This window comes from Dendrobates tinctorius, unplaced genomic scaffold, assembly GCF_039654945.1.
Source record: "Dendrobates tinctorius isolate UK_male_01 unplaced genomic scaffold, ASM3965494v1 ptg000011l, whole genome shotgun sequence".
NCBI classification, from domain to species: domain Eukaryota; kingdom Metazoa; phylum Chordata; class Amphibia; order Anura; family Dendrobatidae; genus Dendrobates; species Dendrobates tinctorius.
The window spans coordinates 121,939,785-121,962,663 of record NW_027361679.1 but is presented as its reverse complement, the minus strand read 5'-3'; the positions used below and the strand labels follow the sequence as shown (position 1 = coordinate 121,962,663).

Below are 22,879 nucleotides of genomic sequence, written 5' to 3'. Positions count from 1 at the left end.
ATGGCCTACCGCTGTTATTGTGTCCCTGGTGTTGCCTGGTGTGCTTTTTGCTGTGTCGTTTAGTGACCGACCTATTGGTGGGTTGTGTCACGCTAGGACAGTCACTTTGTGACATTAGGTCTGTTGTCTCACAGGCAGTTGCCATGGGAGGAACAAATGGAGAAGGTCCAGGAAAAGGACAAGAAGGAAGAGGTGATGGACGCGCAACAGATAGGAGATGAAGACGATAATGATTTCCTCTCTGTTGTCAGTGGTTGCCAGGATGGGATTGAGGAAGAAAACTTGAGTGTTATCCTGCCACCAATATACTGTGGAGTTGGACCTCATGAAAGAGGCCGGACCCATGAAAGCTTTCTTGCAGCACTATCTGCAACATGATTGTTACCCGTATAGTTATAATTCCAAATATTGCTGAGTACCGGGTTGCCAGTCTGTTCTATCCACGATACAAAAGTAAATTTTGTCAGTTGCTTCCCCCCAGGAAAGTGACATGCCCATGCTGCAGTATCAAACATGCTTGAAGACAGTCTTGACAGTTGCTTTCCCCAAGACAGCAGTGAGGCACACAGTGTGCATTTCAGCAATAGGCTTCCAATCCCAAGAACATCGAGTCGTCAACGCAAAAAACATTAGCAGCCTTGCAGTGCTGGAGTCCTGTGTTCCAACCCCAACAGGGACAGCATCTGCAAAGAGTTTGTATGTTCTCCCCTTGTTTGGGAGGATTTCCTCCCTGTACTTATTTTTCTACCCACACTCCAAAAACATACAGTTAGCAAATTTAGATTGTGAGTCCCAATGGTGACAGTGCCAGTAATGTCTGTAAAGCGAATGTTGAATCATTGGCACTATATAAGTGATAGAAAAAAATAGAAATTGATGCTCAGTCACACTCAGGTGGCACAAATATCAGTTTCGTAGACTATTATTGTCAGAAAAATCTAAGGATAGTAACACGGGCAGTGGACTCAAAGAGAGTGGAGGACTGCTGGTATTGGAGGCCTACTGCTACAAGCAACACACATAAAGGAGACCCAACCAGGAATCTACATATTTACAAAAATTAGTGGCAGACACTAACAAAGTGGCATCAATTCACAACAGTAGAAATAGTATAGTAGGGACCAACGCATCTTACACTACAGCCAACCCAGCAGATGGACATCCAAGCAGGACTGTTCACATTTCCACAAATTAGTGTTAACATCTGCAGCAGTAGCGGCAACAACAACAGGCACAGAAGGCAGCCCCACTAAAGATATCACAGTCTGCAATTACGCGAGAACAATGCAGCACACTAAAAACTACAACATCCAGTAAGAGAAGTTGTCAGTTGTCTTTGGATAGGACATGACATTGGTTCACCAGTGCTTTCAAAAACATTACCACCTACCCCACATACACCTTGACCACCAAGCCTAATCCCCCTTCCACCATGACCTCATTTTTCCCCAGTCCTGTTGCTCAGACAGTGTGCTAGGAGCACAGAATTAGCAATTAAAAATTAGATTTTTTACTCTGCACCTCCTCTGCACATAGCTGAATTTCAGCAGCACTAAATAAGAGGGTGAAATATGGTGTGCTGAATCATGTTAGTCACAGATTAAATATTTGTTTTCAGTGTGGTTGAAGCCTGTATAACATTGGCTAGATGCTCCAAACAATTTCAAAATAAAATCTCCCCTACTGTATGACGTTAGCAAAAGAAGAAATTAATTTTTTTGGCGTGGATGAGACCTGTATAACATAGACTGGATGCTCCAAAGAATATCGAAATGAGATCTCCCCTACTGCATCACATTGTTTTTAGTGTGGATGAAGCATGTATAATCTAGAAGAAAAAAAAAAAATCAAAGTCGGATCTCAGCTGCTGTATCATGTTTGTACAAAAAAAAAATGATTTAATGTGCAACAGCTCTGCACACAGAACAATTTCAATGCCATTATTATGCTTAGACCGGTTAATCCAGGAGTGGACCCTCAGGGCCATGGCACTGAACCTCCCCTGGGCGAGCTGACCTAGTGGGCCGACCCCTATACAGGGATCGTCAGGGACAAGCCCAGGAGATTCAAGTACCACAAATGCCTGTACCATGAGGGCGACTTGAAGGAACCAGAACACAGGGAAAACAGAACAGAAAGCAGGCCGGGTGGATAAGGGAGAGAGGCACGTGAGGGACCGGGACATGGAAGATGAAAACACCAGGAAAGTGGGATCCTGGCTAGGTCAGACAAGAGCTGAGGACGGAGGACGAGAGGCTGGAGAGCGGGAAAAAGAGTGCACCGGGGATAGTTATGAACTCAGATGGCAGGAGGTACTGTGAGGGAGACCAGGACCAGGAAACACTGAGGGAGGGACCAGAGCAAGACAGGGTTAAACTGGCACAAGGGAAGCAATACAGAGCGGTACAGGGCCTGGACATTAGATAACCTAACACGACAATCAAGCACAGCCCCAGGGAGGGAATGGCAAGAAATACCCTGTACGAACCTGCTATTGGAGGATAGGTGCTTCCGGGTCAGGACGCCGACAGACCCAGAGAGCGCAGGAGAAGCGTGCCCCTGCGACTGAAGCCGACCTGAAGGTGCATGCAACAACCCGAAGTCAGCCGCTGGCCGGGAAGCAGGAAGTGTCGTGGAGGAGAGGGCACTGCTCTATTACAACGTGGGATACTGCAGACTGTATCACATTTTGCAACAGAAAAACATTTTTTATTTCATCTGCATGAGCTCTACAAACAGCTTCATTTCACTGCCACAAAATTACAATGTGGGATATAGCGGACGTTTAGGACGCAAACAATGGTGACACAAAATATACTATAACATACATAAAAAATAAAGTGCTAGTGCTTCAACCAGTGCTCAATAAAAAATGGGTTGAGCTGAATGCTCTATGTAGCAGGTTTAAATTACACTGAAACAGCAGGTATAGTCCGTATATGAGGGGGGGGAGTTCCCTGTCATTCCCTGTCGTAACCCTGCATTGCTCCTCTCCTAACAAGGACAGTCACCAAGTGTAGGCTGCTACAGGATACCCAACAAAGATGTATACAGGTTAGTCTCCCTGATGCAGAAAATGCAAATGTCAGTATTGCCTTGATATTCATATAAAAAAATGCATTATAAATTAAAAAATGGACAAAAGGCACAATATTGAGCTAAATATACAGCAAATAGAATCGCTATAACCACAGTAACAAATTAAGATATATGATACAGTGCATCAATTGATAAAAAAGTGCTTAGTGTGATCATTTCAAGATGTAAATGCCAGTACTGTCATGCAAATGAAAGAAAGGCAAATATAAGACTGAATGACCAGCAGGCAAAGCCTAGGCAAAAATCAATAAGGAAAATACATGATGAGAATGAATATACCAATCAAAGTGACACACCACTGCCCCCTCACACCACTTCAACATGCGTTTTGCTATCACTTTGTCAGGGTGTGAGGTGGACAGGGTGAATATGTAGGGAAGATCCAGCTTTATCTATTATCAAGAGGTATCATATTATGCGGAGCTGCTACTCACGCATGCGCCCACCCAGCCCCAGTATCGGAAGCCCGGAAGCACGTCACAGAGTGCAATGTAGGTCACAGTCTAGACACATCAGCCCAGAATCCAACACCGAAAAAAGTCAGGTGTACGCGCAGAGTGGCGCTCTTGCGGCCATGTTTGAAAGGGGAGCTGGTGGTATAGAAATATATATAGAAAGGGCAGATAATGCAGCCACAAACACGGATGATTGCAGTAAAGATGAATTACCAGGACACAGAAACATGCATTAATATATATAGTGCATACCAACAAAACATGAGCAGCGATAAAAAAAAATCTTTCTAGAGACACACTCTAGGATAAATATCAAAACCAACACAAGACACAAGAAGGTCTCATAAAATGTAACATTTTATTAAAATATAATATTAAAAATATGAAAGACATACATACAGAAAAAACAGAGTATTCCTACAAATGGTACCAGTACACACAAACAGTGTAGAAAATCTAAAAATTTGAAAAGACAAGAAAAAAAAGGTTAAGAACCTACAGTGACCACCCCTAGTCAAAAAGCTTGGTACTATGAATATTACTAGAAAATCTAGTAAGATAATGAAGATAAGAAATACTTACACCAAAATGGTGTGTCCAGATGGGGCAAGAGTGTACTGGTCCACTGTCCCATACACCAGCAGAACAGATTACACGTTGTGAACAACTGTTTAGGATGGTGCAATAATATCTGGAGCTCAGTATCAATGCCATCGGTGGGGTTTGGACTCTTTTGCATTTTGGTCTTCAGAAATGGAAGAGTGGCCTGAGCTTTCCTGTCACACCTTGGAGGTTTTATAGTGCCCGGCAGCCAGCATTCTCTCAGAACGTGTCTTCAGCACTGCTGGAAGTGGTCTGACGGATACGCGCATCCGGCTGTCCCCTGAAAGTGTAGACTGCCTAACTTTCATCAAAATGAACAAATCATGGCTCTCCAATGACTTTTGCACCTTAGTTGCAGATTGGGTAGACTAGGCGATGAGGTTTTTAGTGTCATGCATTGATTTTGCGTTTCTTGCAGTCTGTGCCATCTTTGTGGTGCCTTCTGCGCCTGCTATTGCTACGGCTGCTGATTTTTTAAACAATTTTTATAAATTTTGAGACTCCAAGTTGAGTCTCTATGTGGTGGGTTGCCTGTAGCAGAAGATATGTCATAGGCCTATTATACTGTTTCTACTCTGTGGAAATTGATGCCACTTTAGTGGTATGTGACAATTATTTTTTTAAATGTGGAGACTACAAGTTGGGTCTCCATCTGGTGGGTTGCCTGTGGTGGAAGTTGTGTCAAAGGCCTATTATACTGTTTCTACACTGTGGAAATTGATGCCACTTTAGTGGTTGTAAGACAATTCTTTTTTGAAATGGGGAAACTCCAAGTTGGGTCTCCATCTGGTGGGCTGCTGCTAGTAGAAGATGTGTCAGATGCCTATTATACTGTTTCTATTCTGTGGAAATTGATGTCACTTTTGTCGTGTATGATAATTATAAAAACATTGGAGGTGTTACATGAGGTATCAGGTCTCCCAGCTAAGAAGGCTTACACCGCTCCCTTAACCACCAGGTTCTACTGTGGGTCAATTGATCAGTCAACTACCTGTGTTATTATTCTTACATTTTTCTACCAATAGTAGTCTACAAACGGATATTTAAGCCATCTGAGTGTGGCTGGAATAGAAAAAAAAATTGCATGTTGCATGAGGTGTTAGGTCTCCCAGCTAAGAAGGCTTACAGATCTCCGTTAACCATCAGGTCCTCATTGAAACTTCAATTCCAAGCTATAAATGCTAGGCCAGACCCTGATACCTCATGTCTGACTGCTGCTGTGCCATTTGCATATTTCCACCTTGGGTTAATTGATGCCACATTTCATGGTGTCTGCCTCTAATTTTAGCTGTTTTGGAAGCTTTTTCTCACCCGTATAGGTGTTGTGTATATGTCTGGTTTGGCCTCCCATTGAATCTAATGGCGTTTGGGTACATTCATTGAACAGTTTGGCGAACGTCTAAACGTTCAGCAAATCGACCTGAACCGAACATTGAAAGGTTCGATCATCTCTACTTATAGTCTTATATCATTAGTTATTTAGGAAAAGGTAAACAATCAATTACATTAATACATGTGATCTTTTTGTTCTTACCAACAATCCTCTCTCCATATTTTTATGATCCTTCATTGGAACATCACCTATACAGAAAATATAAAGTGGAGACTTATATATGATTTTTGCATGTGTGGATTTTTTGCTGCAGATTTCACAATATGCATGGTAAATGGTGAATTCTAGGTGAAAACCTATAGCTAGAGGAATGCCCATATGTGATTCCTCTTTATTAGCATTGGCATTGGGGCACCAACATGTTAGGTCATGCATTTGCATGTCATAATCTACCTTCTGGCACCCAATTCATATGTGTTATCATTTTGCTGATTCATTTGACTTAGGTAAGCGATATCAGCTGTTCACTAGACCTGCGATAATCAGTTAATGGTCAGTATGGCCAGAACTGTACATGGAGTGGCCATGATGAGACAACCCATTTAAATTATGATATGACATAGAAGTTAGCATTAGATAGGGTCGATTCAGACCCTGAATAATGGTGCTTTCACCTTGCGTTTGTGTCCTCGTGGGGGCATATGTCCGAAATCCCCCGCCAAACCAGGTCCAGACACATGCGTCAACGGGGCCAATAGACTGCAATGGTGACAGCAGAATGAACGCAAGTTTGCAGTGCACTGTTTTCGGGAGTGTACGGCTATAGGAGGCGGATACTCAGACATAGTAGAAAGCACCCTAAGGCTACTTTCACATTTCCGGATTTTAAATCCGGCGGGCTGCAGCAAAAAGTTGTCAAACCGGATCCGGTAGAAGCCGCAGCCCGCCGGATCATCTGTTTTACGGTGGATACGGTGCAGGAGAGGGAAAGGGAAAGAGAGTCTTCGGGCATGCGCTCTGCAAAAAAGCGATCCGGCGCTGTCAGAAAACGTTGCATGGAACTTTTTTTGCAGACACCGGACAGGCATTTTTTGCCGTTTCCGGCAAAAGCCGGACACGCCGCATGGCCATCAGGCAGAATGTGGCGATAATGTAAGTCTATGGGAAAAAAGCCGGTGGCAACAGGTGCCGGATCCGGTTTTTACATTTTTCACCGCATCGCGCCTGATGCTTCAAAATGGAAATGTGAAAGTAGCCTTAGATACACTGTTATGCTGAGCACCATTATATTTCCTTAAAATATATTTTTACTTTCTTTGATATTTGCAGTTTGCCAATTAAAGGGACTATGTCAGTATGTTTATATGGTTATATTGAGTTACTTATGCATCACATTACTGAAAAATCACTATTTTAAATCATATGCAAATGAAGCTTAAGTGTTCTGGGAGTGTCAAAGCACTTCCGCAACATTTCACTCCCTGGTTCTTTTCCCCACTCAGCCCCACTTTTCTTTTCTTTCCTAGAACAGTATCAGGGAAGCAGAAGCTTGGGAAGTGCTTTGACACTTTTGAGCACTTAAAGTGTAAGCTTTGGTTTAATTTTCCTTTCATTCATCAAAAGGACATATGAAAGTAAGGAACTTTGCAATTTATCTTGTCAGAGATATCTTCAACTTTCTCAGTCAGAATTGATCAGTCACTATCAAAATTCTCAACTCTGAGATAAAATCTGTATTTAATGAAGACAAACTTTCCCATTACTGACATAGGAGATGGCTGCTGCTATTACAATTCTATATCGATTGAAGGAGGGAGGAGCTAGAGACAGAGCCCCTCCCTTCCCCTCCTATCTACAATCTCATCAGCGCCAACTACAATATCCTATCTCAGGAATGAGACAGGCTGTCTTAGCAAAATACAGATTTTACCTCAGAGTTGAGAATTTTGATAGTGACTGATCATTTCTGGCTGAGAAAGTTGCACATTTTTCTGACAAGATAAATTACAACATTCCTTATTTTCATATGTACTATTGATTTATGAAATAAAAATTAAAACAACAGTTACACTTTGAGCCTCATTGACTTATTAATTAAAACAGCAATGTTTCAGTAATGAAGCAACAGATTGCATCAGTAAGGCCTCTTCCACACGTCCTGATATTTCCAGTACCAGAATAAAGTCCTTTATTTGAAAAACTGACACAGACTCCTTTATTAATCTCAATTAAACCATACTTACTGCATCGCTTATTTCTAGCGAAGCCCACGATCTCATGTAATAAAAATAAAATAAAAAAAATCAATAAACTGTACCATACCTGTCCGTCATTGTGTCCCACACCGTAATCCATGTCTGGGGGATAAATAGCTGTCAACCTGGGCGGTGCCAAGATGCGACCGTCCAGGCTGAAAACCACTGGTGAATGCGCTGCTCTCAGAATATGGTGACACGAAAAAGCAAAAATATATATTTTTTTTATACAGAATATTAACTGTGCAGAATTGGTAAAAGATAAACAAAGCTATATAAATGTGGTGTCACCATAGTTGCGCTGACGCATAGAATAAAGTTAAGACCTTATTTGTGCAGCATATGAACAGCAAAAAAATTAAAAACAAAAAAAACTGCTTTTAATTTTTGTTCCATTTCTCCCTATAAATAGTTAATAAAAGTTTAATAATAATAGTAATAAGTTATAAGTATTCTGCCACTGTCAAATACAGCTCACCTTGAAAAAAAAAAAAAACAAGCTCTCATGCAACTACATTGACAAAAAATAAAAATGCAATGGCTCCTGGAATATGACAACAAAAAGGATTTAAAAAAAATAAATATATAAATAAATAAATTGCTGTGTCCTAAAGGCGCAAAATGGGCAAATCTGTAAATTGTTATCTTTGTAGCTTTTAGACTAAAAGTCTTTAAAAAAAGGTAATGCATAGCAATTACCGTATATACTCGTGTATAAGACAACCCGTGTATAAGCCGACCTCCCTAATTTTGCCACAAAAAACTGGGAAAACTTATTGACTCGCGTATAAGTCTAGGGTGGAAAATGCAGCAGCTACTGGTAAATTTCGAAAATAAAAACAGATACCAGTAAAAGTAAAATTAATTGAGACATCAGTAGGTTAAATGTTTTGAATATCCATATTGAATCAGGAGCCCCATATAATGCTCCATACAGTTCATGATGGCCCCATAAGATGATAAGATGCTCCATACATAATACACCCCATATAATCCTGCACAAAGGATAATAATGGCCCCATAAGATGCTCCTTACAAAATACACCCCATACAGTGCTCCATAAAGGTTAATAATGCCCCCATAAGATGCTCCATAGAATAATATGCCCCATATGCTGATCCATAAAGGTTACGGCCCCATAAGATGCTCCATAAAATATACCATATAAGATGCTCCATAGATTATTCCCCATATGCTGCCCCATAAGATGCTTGATAGAATAGGCCCCCATAAGATGCTCCATAGAATAGGCCCCCATAAGATGGCCCATAGAATATGCCCCCATAAGATGCTCCATAGAATAGGCCCCCATAAGATGCCCCATAGAATATGCCCCCAAAAGATGCTCCATAGAATAGGCCCCCATAAGATGCCCCATAGAATATGCCCCCATAAGATGCCGCATAGAATATTCCACCATAAGATGCTCCACAGAATATGCACCCATAAGATGCTCCATAGAATATGGCCCCATAAGATGCTCCATAGAATAGGCCCCCATAAGATGCCCCAAAGAATATGCCCCCATAAGATGCTCCATAGAATAGGCCCCCATAAGATGCTCCATAGAATAGGCCCCCATATGCTGCCCTCATAAGATGCCCCATAGAATATGCTCCTGTTGTGAGTTCATTCTCTGGTTCACCAGTTGTGAGTTCCCCTTCTGGACTCCCTCTGGTGGTGACGGGAGGTGGTGCGGCTGGTTTGATCGGTGGAGATCTGCCACCTGAGAATGAGGATGACGATTGGATCTCAGGATTCTCAGATTGGATTTAAGACAGCCGACGTCCTGTTCAGTTGCTGGTGATTCCTTCTGGCTTGTCAGCTCTTGGTTTTCAGTTCTGTTCCAGTCATCTAAAGGTAAGTTTTTCTGCTAATGTTCACACTTGATTTTGTTGGTCTATTCAGTTTTTTGTGTGGTCTGCCAGCCCCGGCTGGGGGCTGAGATGAATTTCCACTCTTCTTTATCAGTATTTTGCCAATTGGCTTTTTGTCCCTTACTAGTTCGGTCTCTTTTTGCTCTGTCTCAGAATATTTCAGAGTGCTGATATCTTGGGAGAAGTCTAGTGACTTCAGGGTTAATTTTGCTATCAGAAGTGTTGGACATTATTTTTGTAGGGTTTTTTGCAGGTTGCAGATAGTGTCTTCCCTTTCCTTTCCTGTCTAGTTAGTTTGGGCCCCATCATTTGCTCAGCCTATTTTCCTGCCTGTGTTTGTGCCATCATCTTGTTTCACCGTCAATACATGTGTGGGGGCTATCTATTCCTTTGGGGTCTGCTCTGGGGCAGTTAGTTTTCCCTTTTCTTGCTTTAGGCTTATGTAGTCCTCCAGCCGTGATGAGGCATCTAGGTTCATTGTAGGCACGCTCCACAGCTACTGCTAGTTGTGTGGTAAGATCAGGGACCTGCAATCTGCATAGTTACCAATCACTCTGGTTTTCTGTGGCTTAGCTTGTTTTGCCTTTTTTCTCCTCGGTGATCCATTTATAACATGCCCCCATATGCTGCCCCCATAAGATGCTCCACAGAATAGGCCCCCATAAGATGCTCCATAGAATAGGCCCCTATAAGATGCTCCATAGAATATGCCCCCATAAGATGCTCCATAGAATAGGCCCTCATAAGATGCTCCATAGAATATGCCCCCATAAGATGCTCCATAGAATATGCCCCCATAAGATGCTCCATAGAATATGCCCCCATAAGATGCTCCATAGAATATGCCCCCATAAGATGCCCTAGAGAATATGCCCCCATAAGATGCCCCATAGAATATTCCCCCATAAGATGCTCTATAGAATAGGCCCCCATAAGATGCTCCACAGAATAGGCCCCCATAAGATGCTCCATAGAATAGGCCCCTATAAGATGCTCCATAGAATATGCCCCCATAAGATGCTCCATAGAATAGGCCCTCATAAGATGCTCCATAGAATATGCCCCCATAAGACGCTCCATAGAATATGCCCCCATAAGATGCTCCATAGAATATGCCCCCATAAGATGCTCCATAGAATATGCCCCCATAAGATGCCCCAGAGAATTTTCCCCATAAGATGTTCCATAGAATATGCCCCCATAAGATGCTCCATAGAATAGGCCCCCATAAGATGCCCCATAGAATATGCCCCCATAAGATGCCCCATAGAATATGCCCCCATAAGATGCTCCATAGAATAGGCCCCCATAAGATGCTCCATAGAATATGCCCCCATAAGATGCCCCATAGAATATGCCCCCATAAGATGCTCCATAGAATATGCCCCCATAAGATGCTCCATAGAATATGCCCCCATAAGATGCTCCCTAGAATATGCCCCCATAAGATGCCCCATAGAATATGCCCCCATAAGATGCTCCATAGAATAGGCCCCCATATGCTGCCCTCATAAGATGCCCCATAGAATATGCCCCCATATGCTGCCCCCATAAGATGCTCCATAGAATAATCCCCATATGCCGCCGCTGCTGCTGCAAATAAAAAAAAATGACATACTCACCTCTCCGTCGCAGGGGGCCAGGTGCCGGTGTTGCTGCTGGCTCAGGACCCTGGGCGATATTCACCTGTCCTCGTTCCCACGCTGTCAGGCCGGGGTCACAATGGTGAGGAATACGGACGAGTGAGAGGCGTTAAAAGCATGCATTACACACGGACCAATGATTCTCTATGGGTTTGCTCCCAACAGCCGTATATTTCTCGTCCGTATTCTACGGTCCGTGCCAATCGCAGCATGCTGCGATTGTCAGCGTACTACGCCCGTAATACGCCAATGCAAGTCTATGGGTGCGCAAAAAATACCGATTACACACGGACCACACATGTGACTTGCGAGAAATACGCACCAGGTGTCTTTTAGCAAAGCCGGCAATTCAGTGCGCTATACAGTAAACTCACACTGACAGTTTTAATAAAGAAACGAAAGAATAGATATATACACATAGAATATATATATATATATATATATATATATATGCATGCTATGTGTCTATATCTATTCTTTGGTTTCTGTTAGAAACCCTGTCATAGGGCTCCATTATATGTCCATTTTGCAAGCCTGCGAGAAAATCTCGCCATACGGATGCCATACGGATGCTGACATGCGCAAAATATGCGACCACACCTTGTTTACGGATGACATACGGAGCACTATTTAGGGGTCATTCATCCGTATTACGCATGTAAAATACGGACCGTATTTTGCGTCGGTTAGTGTGACCCCGGCCTCAGTGTCGTTCAGGGAGCAGAGGGTGCGGCGCGCACTAACAACGTCACCGCGCCCTCTGACCTAAACATCACTGACAGAGGACGCAGCAGGCAGCGGAGAGCAGCTTGGGAACGGGGACAGGTGAATATCGCATATACTCACCCCCCCGGCGCGGTCTCTGCAGCCCCATTCTCCCACGGTCTCCAGCGCCTGCCTTCAACGATCACGTGATTCCGCTCATTAAAGACATGAAGCGTGACCGCTGAAGGCAGGCGCCGGAGACCGTGTGACAAGAAGGGGGGCTGCAGAGACGTTTGGGGGGGGTGAGTATGATCTGACACCCCCGCTCGCCCTCCCCCGCTGACCCCTAATGTACAGTATATGACACGCGTATAAGCCGGGAGGGGGACTTTCAGCCCAAAAAATGGGCTGAAAATCTCGGCTTATATGTGAGTATATATGGTATTGCAAAAAAAATATACTCCTAAAACATTCTACTACAAGCTTGTATTTACAGTGCCTTGAAAAAGCATACATAGTATTTATTGTCTGTACATGTCCCTCTTAACTGTAAAGTGCTGAAGAATATATAGGGGCTATGTGAAAAATTATTATTATTATTCATACCCAATGAACTTTTCCCCATTTTTTTTCACATTACACTCACAAACTTAAATGTATTTTATTGGGATTTTATGTGATTTTATGTGACATACCAACACAATATCACTAATGTGTCATGCCTTCCTGGGAGATCTGGGGATAGAAGATCACTACGTATTGTGAATCGCAGATCTTCCATTTAAGCCCCCTTCTCACAAAGCGAGATGGCTAGCGAGATCGCTGAAGCATCACCGATTTTGTGACGCAACAGTGATCTCGCCAGTGATCTCGCTACATATGACACGCAGCAGCAACCGGCCCCCCCGCTGGCTATCGCTGATCGTGCTGGAATGTCCTGGGCCATTTTTTTGTTGGCGACACAGAACTCAGGGACGCAGGTGCGAATCGTTTTGAAAAGCTGCTGTGTGACAAGGTACTAACGACCGGCGAGGTCGTTACAAGGATCGCCGGGTCGTTGCTGCGTCGCTGAACAGATCTGCCTGTTTGGCAGCTTACCAGTGACCATTTAGCAACGCACCAGCAATCCTTACCAGGTCCTATCATTGTCGGGATCGCTGGTGCGTCGCTAAGTGTAACGGGACGGTTAGCCTGTGTGTTTGTGTCCCATATTATATGGATTTGGTTTCCATTTCTGTCGAAGAAGTTAATAACCCAATCTGTGCTGATCAGAAACTTGCAGCTCCATTTTCAGCTACTTTTGATCTGGTCATTACCTTGCCATAAAAAACTTGACCAGATCCTTCCTGCCTTGCCAGTGAAAGCTCTGCTTCCTTGCTCCTTGGAGACACTGTGCTGAATAGGAGATCGTCGTTGCTACTGGATATTCGTCTTCCGGTGCTGTGTGCTAAAGCTAAGTGGTTAGGAGTAGAGTTGTAGTGATCTTTAGTTTCATGTAGTGCATGTGTATTTATCTCCTAGTCCCCGTTCCCATTTAGTTTATTCCTCTCTGGCCCTATCCTCCTCCCTATTGTTGGTTAGTGCTTTTGTATGATAGAGGTTTTCTGTTATCCCTGTTTTGCCTTTGAGTTTTGTTTACATGACATTTCTGCCACATGCCTCATGGGGTGGGGGAGGGGACAGATCAGGGTTTATCGGGAGCATAGTAAGGTCAGAGACTTAGGACTCTCTACATTCAAGAGTATCTCTGGGACATGGACAGTTAGGGTCCCAGTTCCAGGGATAGTTTGAGGCCCCCCTTCCTTATTGAAGACTGTCATAGCGTGACCCACAAAGTAGCAAGTATTTGTGAAGTGTAAAGGAAATGATACATGGTTTTCTAATTATTCTAAAAAATATAAATCTGAAAATTGTGACGTGCATTTGTATTCCACCCCCCTGACTCAATACTTTAAGGTATCACCTTTCCCTGCAATTACTGCTGCAATTCTTTTGGGGTATATCTCTACCAGCTTTGCCAATTTAAAGGCTGACTTTTTGCCCATTTGTCTTTGCATACGCTCTCTAGCTCAGTGAGATTGGATGGAGGCGTCTGTGAACAGTAATTTTCAAGTCTCGTCACAGATTCTCAGTGGGATTTAGGTCTGGACATTGGGACATTCACACAGATGAATATGCTTTGATCTAAACTTTTGTAGTTTTGAGAGTATTTATAGGATTGTTGTCCTACTGGAAGGTGAACCTACACCCCAGTCTGAGAAATTAGCAGCGTTTTGGAAGCAGCATATTTTCGCTGCGTTCTAATCATGCAGTTAAATCCGCATGTGTTCAGTGAAGCATGCAGATTTATCGCATCTTATGACTAGCTATGGGAGAAACTACACAGCGTCTCCGTTGCAGATAGTTGACATGCTGCAGCTTGTACACCCACACCGCAGGTGAGTTTACACAGTGTTAAATAGAAGCACAGTGGGCATGGTATTACTATAAATCCCCTCCACTGTGCTTCTAAGGCTAGGTTCACATTGTGTTAGGGCATCCCTTTAACGGATCCGTTAAACGGATGCGCTAACGCTGATGTCAATTTTGACATCTTTAGTGACCTAGTGCTAACGGTATGCATTAACGCTAGGTAGCACTCAGGTACCATGCACTACCTAGCGTTAGCCCATACAGTTCTATGCACAGCGAACGGGTCCATTTGCTGTGCGTTACTGCCAACGCACCCAAAAACGCCGCAAGCAGCGTTTGAGGGTGCGTCATGAATTAATGCATACTTTCTAACACATGCCGATTTTGGCATGCGTTAGTATGCGTTCGTATCATTGCAGGCAAAGGGTGCATTAACGGATCCGTTACATAGCGTTAGTGCCGCTATGTAACGGATCCGTCAGCGCATTACCCCCTAACCCAGTGTGAACCCAGCCTAATGTAGAATGTAGCATTTTGGACACAGTGCAGGTGAACTGCATCCAAAACGCTGGTCTTCCTGATCGTGGGCACATCAGGACTGCCCTGTATTTAGCATCATCCATCTCCATTAGAGATGAACTAAACCGAAAAGAAATGTTCAGCATTCGTATTGAACAATCACTGTCCAGGGCTGAAATTTCCATGGAAGTCTGTTCAGTGTTCAAAGTTCCAGGTTGAGAGAAATAAAGAGTAAAGGGCCTGTCACACTAAGCGAGATCGCTAGCGAGATCACTGCTGAGTCATTAGTTTTGTGACGTTATAGCGATCTCACAGGCGAAATCGCTATGTTTGACAGTGAGCAGCGACCAGCCCCCCTGCCAGGTATCGCTGATCGTGCCCGAAATGTCTGGACATTTTTTTGGTGGCTCATGTCCCGCAGCGTCGCTTGTATCGTCACGTTTGACACCTAGTTCAACGACCTCGTTAGCGACTCACAATCAAGATAAAGGCATGGATTTGCGTTCCCGTTGTAGCGTCGCTAGGTGTGACGGGAGCTTAATAGATAGAGGAAGAAAGGAAAGAGACATATGTAGGGGACATAGCTAGCACATGGACGAAAGTGCTGTAAGCAGATAAGACCAAATTAGAATTAGAGCTAGTTTGCAAAGAAGAATGGGCAAAAAAGTGAGACTTTAAATGTGCAAAACTGGTAGAGACATACAACAAAAGACTGTCAGCAGTAATTGCAGGGAAAGTTGATCCTACAAAGTATTGACTCAGTGGGGCGAAATACGATTTCCAGATTTATATTTTTAAAATATGTAGAAAATCATGTATCATTTCCTTTACACTTCACAAATACTTGCTACTTTTTATTGGTAGATTACATAAAATCCCAATAAAACACAAAGTTTGAGGGTGTAACGTGAAAAAATATGACAAAGTAAAGAGGGTAAGAACACATTTTCAAGGCACCAACAACTAGCAAATTACCTGCAAGTGGCTTCAGAACACTGCTGCTGTTCAGCAAGAGTAAAGGTTGTGCAAGCTGCGGTGTCTTCAGCTTCCTGCCATCTTTTTTGCATTTCCTCATTTCCTGGTTGGTAAAACACACGGTATAAATGTAAGCATGTTTTAGAAATGCACGTCAGGTTACACGCAATGAAATAACTGAAGTATTCATTTATTAAAACTTTACTCATTCTTATTTAACCATAAGGATACATAATAGTAAGGCCTCATTCAGACGTCCGTTTCTCATGTACATGCGCAGCGTTTTTTCTACTTATTATAACCTATGGGGCTATTCATGTCACCGTGAAATGTTTGATCAAAAGTACACGTCTTTCGGCCCTTGAAAATCCCTCACAGCGCACGGATGCTATCAGTGTACAATCGGTGAGCTGTCCGTGATTAACACTGGAATGGATAGGAGAAGCTTTTCAATTTTTCTTTATTTTTCTATATGTGAAAATCATTGATAAAATACTGATAGTAAGACTGACCACACTGACTAAACACTGATGAGACTCAGATCCAAAACACTGATGAACAGAGCAGAAGCAAATTCACTGATGGTATGATCTCAGCCAGATATATGTGACACATAGTTTAATAGTCGCCGCACAGTAGACTTCGGACAGGTGGCTCCCATCAGCTTCTTCCTGCCTGCTCACTTGAGTGACTGGTCTTCTCCTATACACTTGTAATGCAGGAGACTGAATGCAACTCACAGAAAACGCAAAGCGGTTACAGTCGATGAATGATATAACGTTGTTGAAATGCAATGGTAATTTACAGCAATTCTGGACAGTAAGTGATAGTAACAAGGTAAACCAAACAATAAACCAGAGACTACTATTAGTCAATTAACATCGGAAATTCTTCACTATGCAATACTGAAGTTCTCTGCACGAAGGTGATATGCCCGTTCACGGGAGTTACCATGTAGGTATTCTGGTTCTCTTTCCAGAGTTCTGGCCCCAGCGAGGGTCATCGGAATTTCCTGCTAGGTCCCAAGTTTCTCTCTGACGTAGTCTATTAACGCATGTTGAGCCTCTCGGGCCCCAAATGACCCCCTCCAAACCGGTTGCCCTAACCCCGATCAATTCCGATACCGTATGCCTAGGCTGGAAGTGATGGCCCTGTTCACTCATGCCTCCTTACTGCAGTCGTGGCCGTGCCCCTGCGGCATTGCCACTTTGTGGGTCCTCGTGGCCTGATCGTCAGCTGATTTCTGCTGATACAACTGGGATTTGACTCTTGACTGGCGAAGTCCAACCTCTGATTTTCCTTAGGAATGGTCTGATCCTTAACAGGCAGTGTCCAGCACTCCGATGGTGTAGGCATTCTCCTGAGGCCTATCACGCCGGACTCTACACCATTCCGGTTCTGTGTCTCCTTCTCTGCTACTCTTAGGGCCAAAACCCCCTAAGATTTGGTATGCAAGGTTCTTATATCCCAGGGCTCTGCCCCATGAGTCCCTTGACCAGGATCAGTACATGAAGCCGCCCCTGGAAACCATGCTGGTACAAGTTGGTTCCACCTGCCTGCGCCCACCAAGTAGATGGTGGTCTTTCCTCACTATGATCGCATCCGGGAGGGATTCTTCTTACACACACATGCAGGGAGAGATCTGTATCTCCAGAGCAGCAGGCAGGGATAAGATGTTGGGGACCCGCCTGTACAACTAGTCTCTCATGTAGCCCGCTCCACCGCAGATATTATGCTATGTTATTCTCTGAAATGTTGCAGCTTTTTAGAAGTAAACATATATGGCTGAAATCATCGGGCCAGTGCCTGATACATACTGACTACTGTATGGATTGGGCAGCATGTATCAGCTGCCAGGATCCTTTATTTTTTCTTTCCAAAAGGATATAAGGATAGACTTTCATTATCACATCATTGAAGACCTAACCTCCATTATTCCCTATGATCAGCTGGCCAGGCACAGAACCACACTGGTACTAGTGGTTGTGTTTGGTATTGCAGCTCAGACTATTCATTTGAATAGGATTACATTGCAGTTTATAAAGTTTGTCATATATAAAGAAGGTTAACTAAAGCCAATAATTAATAACATCCTCAGACCCACTATACTACTTTTTATATGGGTAGCATGTTAATATTGACACAAGGCTGTGAAATCCACACCACTACAATTTTTTTTCTTTAATGTTCTAGGAATCTGGCTCTTAGGCCGGGGTCACACTGGCGAATAAAACGGACTAATGCAATGCGATAAAAAATCGCACTGCATTCGAACCCATGTTATTCTATGGGGCAGCTCCCATCATGCAATTTGTATCGCATCCGATCCTCTGACCGAGACAATCGCAGCATGCTGCGATTGTCACCGATTTTCGGATCGGATTCGACAATACAAGTCTATGGGGGCGAGAAAAAATGGGACTAAAAACGGACCTGATGTGTGAGTTGCGAATAAATCGCACCCGGTGTCCTTTAGCAAAAGCCAGAAATTCTTTATTCCAATACAGTAAAATCACAGAGACCGGTTAAATAAAGAAAGAATGAATATATCTAGACACAATATATATATATATATATATATATATATATATATATGTATATATATATATATTTTATACATGTCATAGAGACACATTTATACATATATTTGACATTCATACAGTTCATCATAGCAGAATAGCCGCAGAAACATTTGCTGGCTTTTGTATAATTATGCTCCTGCCCCACATGAAATGACACATGGTTTACGTATAGTTAACCATTTCATTTCATGTTTTTTTTGTAATGTCTATCACTATTAATTAGATGAGTGTTTGTGGGTAAAATTATGGAGTTGTAGGGGTTAATTTAAGGGGTTAATTCGTTGTATTAAATTGCAGGGACTCCTGCTGACGTCACTGAGGCTGCAGGGAGTCCCCGTAATTTAATACAACGAATTAACCCCTTAAATTAACCCCTACAACTCCCTAATTTTACCCACAAACACTCATCTAATTAATAGTGATAGACATTACAAAAAAACATGAAATGAAATGGTTAACTATATGTAAACCATGTATCATTTCATGTCGGGCAGAAGCATAATTATACAAAAGCCGGCAAATGTTTCTGCGGCTATTCTGCTATGATGAACTGTATGAATGTCAAATATATGTATAAATGTGTCTCTATGACATGTATAAAATATATATACATATATATATATATATCTATCTAAATATATATATGTGTGTCTAGATCTATTAATTCGTTTGTGTGGGGAAACCTGTTATTGGACTCCATTATATGTCCATTTTGCTATCCAGCGAGAAAATCTCGCCAGACGGATGTCAAAAGGATGCTTACATGCGATTAAAATCGCATCAATTAAGAAAAATCGCATCAAAAACGCATCACTGGTTAAGATACCTTTGTGCGATTTCGGACCGTTAAAATGGGACCGATTTTTTATTCGTTGTGTGTGACTCCAGCCTTATTGTAAAAACCACATGTAAAAGCCATAATTATAGAAATATGTTTAGCTCAGCCTTAGGGCTCATGAACATTGCACTAATCTGGAAGGGGTTGTTCACATGTCACGTTTTTGCCACATTTTTGTTGAGAAAAAGAATTTTACAATACCAACAAAATCTCTGAAATCTCATTCTCATGCTGCTTATCTTTTCCTTGCAGATTTGAACCCATTTCATATATGGAGCCTGTCAGCTCTTTCATAGTTTATTTTTACCCAATCAAATGAATTGGAAAAAATGCATCAAAACACACACAAAAACTCTGCTAAAATGCTTGTATTTTACAGTGTTCTTCCTGCCAACATTCCGGTATTTGTTGCAGATCCTTCTGTTGCAAATACTGAACGTGTGCACATGGCCTTTCATTGTTTTTACTGTTTTTGACCTGCTTAAATTAATGGGGAAAAAAAATGCATGGATTTTATGCAGTGTTTTCCCTGCCTAGTGACATCTTTTGGGTGCATAAAATGTCTGCTGCAAATACTCAACGCGTGCATTATACCAGAAGTCATTACGCCCCTGTTTAGCATGTGCACATGCCATCTTTCACTGGGGTGAACCCAACGGAATTTTCAAGAGGAGGATGCTCCTCTTAGGGTATGTGCACACGCTGCGGATCCGCAGCGGATTTGGCCCTGCGGATCCGCAGCAGAATCTGCTGCATTGTACAGTACCATTATAGCCTATGGAAAATGGAAACCGGAGTGCACACGGTGCAGAATTTTCCTCGCGATTTTTGCTGCGGTTTCCAATCTGCAGAAAGAATTGACATGTCATTCTTTTCTGCGGATTCCGCTGCGGTTTACCATCTCCTCCATTGTAGAGGTGATAAACCGCACAGGAAAACCGCAGGTCATTATACCTGCGGTTTTACCTGTGGTTCCACAGATACCAATCCGCAGCGTGTGCACATAGCCTAACGGTTTGTTTCGGAAGCGCTAGTTTTACATTTTTGCAAGATCGCTTTTTCAGAGTTTTTGACCTCTGGTGGCTTTTGTCAGCATTTTTCCAGCATTTTTGTGTTGACTTTTATACCAGAGATTTTCAGACATTTACATTACTCAATCACCAATGAACAAAACTATTAGCAGTTATTAAAGCTAAAACAATGGTAAAACATAAAAAAAACACCCAGGCATCTTTTGAGTCTTCAAATTGATTTTTCTTATAAAGTATAGCGTGTCTTCATAATGGAATCCACACAAGAATGATCGGGTCACTTCTTTTAACCACCTAGCGTCTTTGAAAAACTGGAACAGTTGAAAGACACTCAAAAGACTGAACATAGGAACAGCCAGTTGTTTTTACATAGAAATTCTTATTTTATTTCTTTTGAGTATTTAGTTTTTCAGGAAGTTTTCAAAGTGGAATCTGCCTAAAAAAGAAGTTACATCACGTGCCCATAACCTTAGAGAAAAATGACCCTTTTCCCACTTATCAGTCTCCTAAAGGGCAGTGATACAATTTAAAGGAATTAACTTATATAATAATGTGAAATGTAAGCCAGTGATCATCTTTTCCTCATTGTTTGTGGTTCTACAAGATTTTCAGCCTTCCCCAGAAACAGTCTTGCAGAAATCCAGCAGAAAACAAAGCCGATTTGTTCCATTGGGGCAAAATTAGCAATGCAGGAAAGGACAAAGAATCTTTTTGCCCTACTGCAAAGATTAGGCTTTTGCTCCAAGCAGTAAAGAAAACTAACATCAGAAAATGACCTATTGATTAGAGGGAACCTGTCAGGTCCCCACAGAACCCCCAGCAGTTGTGTCTACCCTGCCTAACAGTCCCTGTATTACTAACACAACCAGATCATTAGAAAAAGTATTTCTAAAGCCCTTTTATGATATGTAAATGAGGGCTTTGACCAGTTGATCGGGCGTTAATTTCCCCAGACTAGTCGGCCCACTTAGCATGTTATCACACCCCTGTGGCCGTGATAGCATGACTTACAAATCTCATGCATGTGCGCCCCTTCTTCCCCTCTTATCAGTGATCCTCTGAAGCCGGTGTACGCGTGCCGACTTCAGAGAGGAGCACTGCGCATGATCGGAGGTCTTCTGCACAGAGGCATGATAACTTTAATCAGGGGTTTTTTTCTTAAATGTATTTCTTTTTACAAAAAATGCAACATTTTTTCTTTACGTAGCATAATCTGTATTAAAAAAAATATATATATATATATATATATATATACATCTTGCAATTTTCAGACTGGCCTGTGGGGCTATTTTTACGCTTCAACTTCCTACTGCTTCAGGAAATCCAAATGTGCATAGCCATAATTGTTTCTTCTATGAAAATAAGCTAATGAGTTTCTTCCTACAAGCTGCTCTCTTGGTTATTATTCCATGCCACTAGAAAACCACAAGGGTTCCTTCTATAGTTGAATGATTGGACACATTCTGTGATGTTCCCAGAATGGAGAAGCTCGTCGTTTGGGACCAGGATAAGAATGGCCAGTTTTTTAAGAATATGGAGTCCCTGGTTTCAGTTAAGGAATCTGACAAATTTCTTTCTTGGCTGGAAACCTGAGTTAACTCAAGAATATAAGAATGGACCTACCCCTCTCCTTATTACCCCATACTGCCCCTTTGCCCCATTTTTCTCTTCTTCTCTATTTTTCCTGCGATATTTGTTTTATATATAATATCTGTATACTTCCAGGTGTTTTTGATTGACATGCAGTATTGTTACTGTTTATTGACATGTCTTATTATGTGATTTAATAAAAATACTAGCCACAATAGTAGGATCCTGACTTTATCATATTTGTATTGAATTGTCTAATGAGTGTGTGTGAAGGTCATTGTGAAGGGAGCGATGTGATATCATCAGGGCCGGACTGGCCATCTGTCAATTCTGGAAAATGCCAGAAGGGCCAGTCTGGTCGTGGGCCGCCTTGTCTGCTACGTTGCTTACAGAATCGGTGTTCTCAAGACACCCATACTGTTAAGAGCTGTGACGGAGCACAAAGTCGCTTACCCCAGCAGACCACAGGTATCATTAGAAATATGGGTCTTGTAGTAAATCTTCCTTTCCTCCATCCAGGGTAAAAGTAGTAATATATCCCATCTGGTTCTTGCTGATAGGGACATGGGCCTGTGTGATTTCAAATGCCAGGGCTGAATTTCCGCCCCAGTCCGTACCTGGATATCACCTATTGTGATTGTTGGATTTTGTGTTATCAGCTTAGTATAGAGGGGTAACCTGTCATTGTAATCCTGCTTTTACTGATAAAATAAACTACTGTAACATTTCTGAAAAAAAAAAACAGTTAGTACTAAGTAAGTCTAAAAAGGCCCTGGTGGACAGTGTGAAAACTGCAAGTTTACTATTTTTTTTTAAATAAAAAAATACAAAATATTGCCAATATTTTTTTTTTTAAATATATGTAATACAAAAACCTGTTTTAAACAACAGGTCATTTTCTGATTAAAGCTTGATACAGGACAGAAGACAGGAGTGATTTTTTTCTTAGTTTCTATGTTTA

General features: G+C 42.2%; 1 protein-coding gene across 2 annotated transcripts in view; it reads right to left on the bottom strand.

Annotated features, from left to right (window-relative positions):
- LOC141050203 (uncharacterized) overlaps nt 1-22,879 on the bottom strand; it is a 134,333-nt gene that overhangs the window by 28,488 nt on the left and 82,966 nt on the right. For both annotated transcript variants that reach the window (XM_073547057.1, XM_073547048.1), the window contains exons 2-3: nt 15,878-15,980; nt 5,692-5,738 (exon numbers count right to left, since the gene is read on the bottom strand). In XM_073547057.1, coding sequence (XP_073403158.1) covers nt 5,692-5,738; nt 15,878-15,977 — 147 coding nt within the window. In that variant the 5' untranslated portion in view covers nt 15,978-15,980. The remainder of the gene's footprint in view (nt 1-5,691; nt 5,739-15,877; nt 15,981-22,879) is intronic.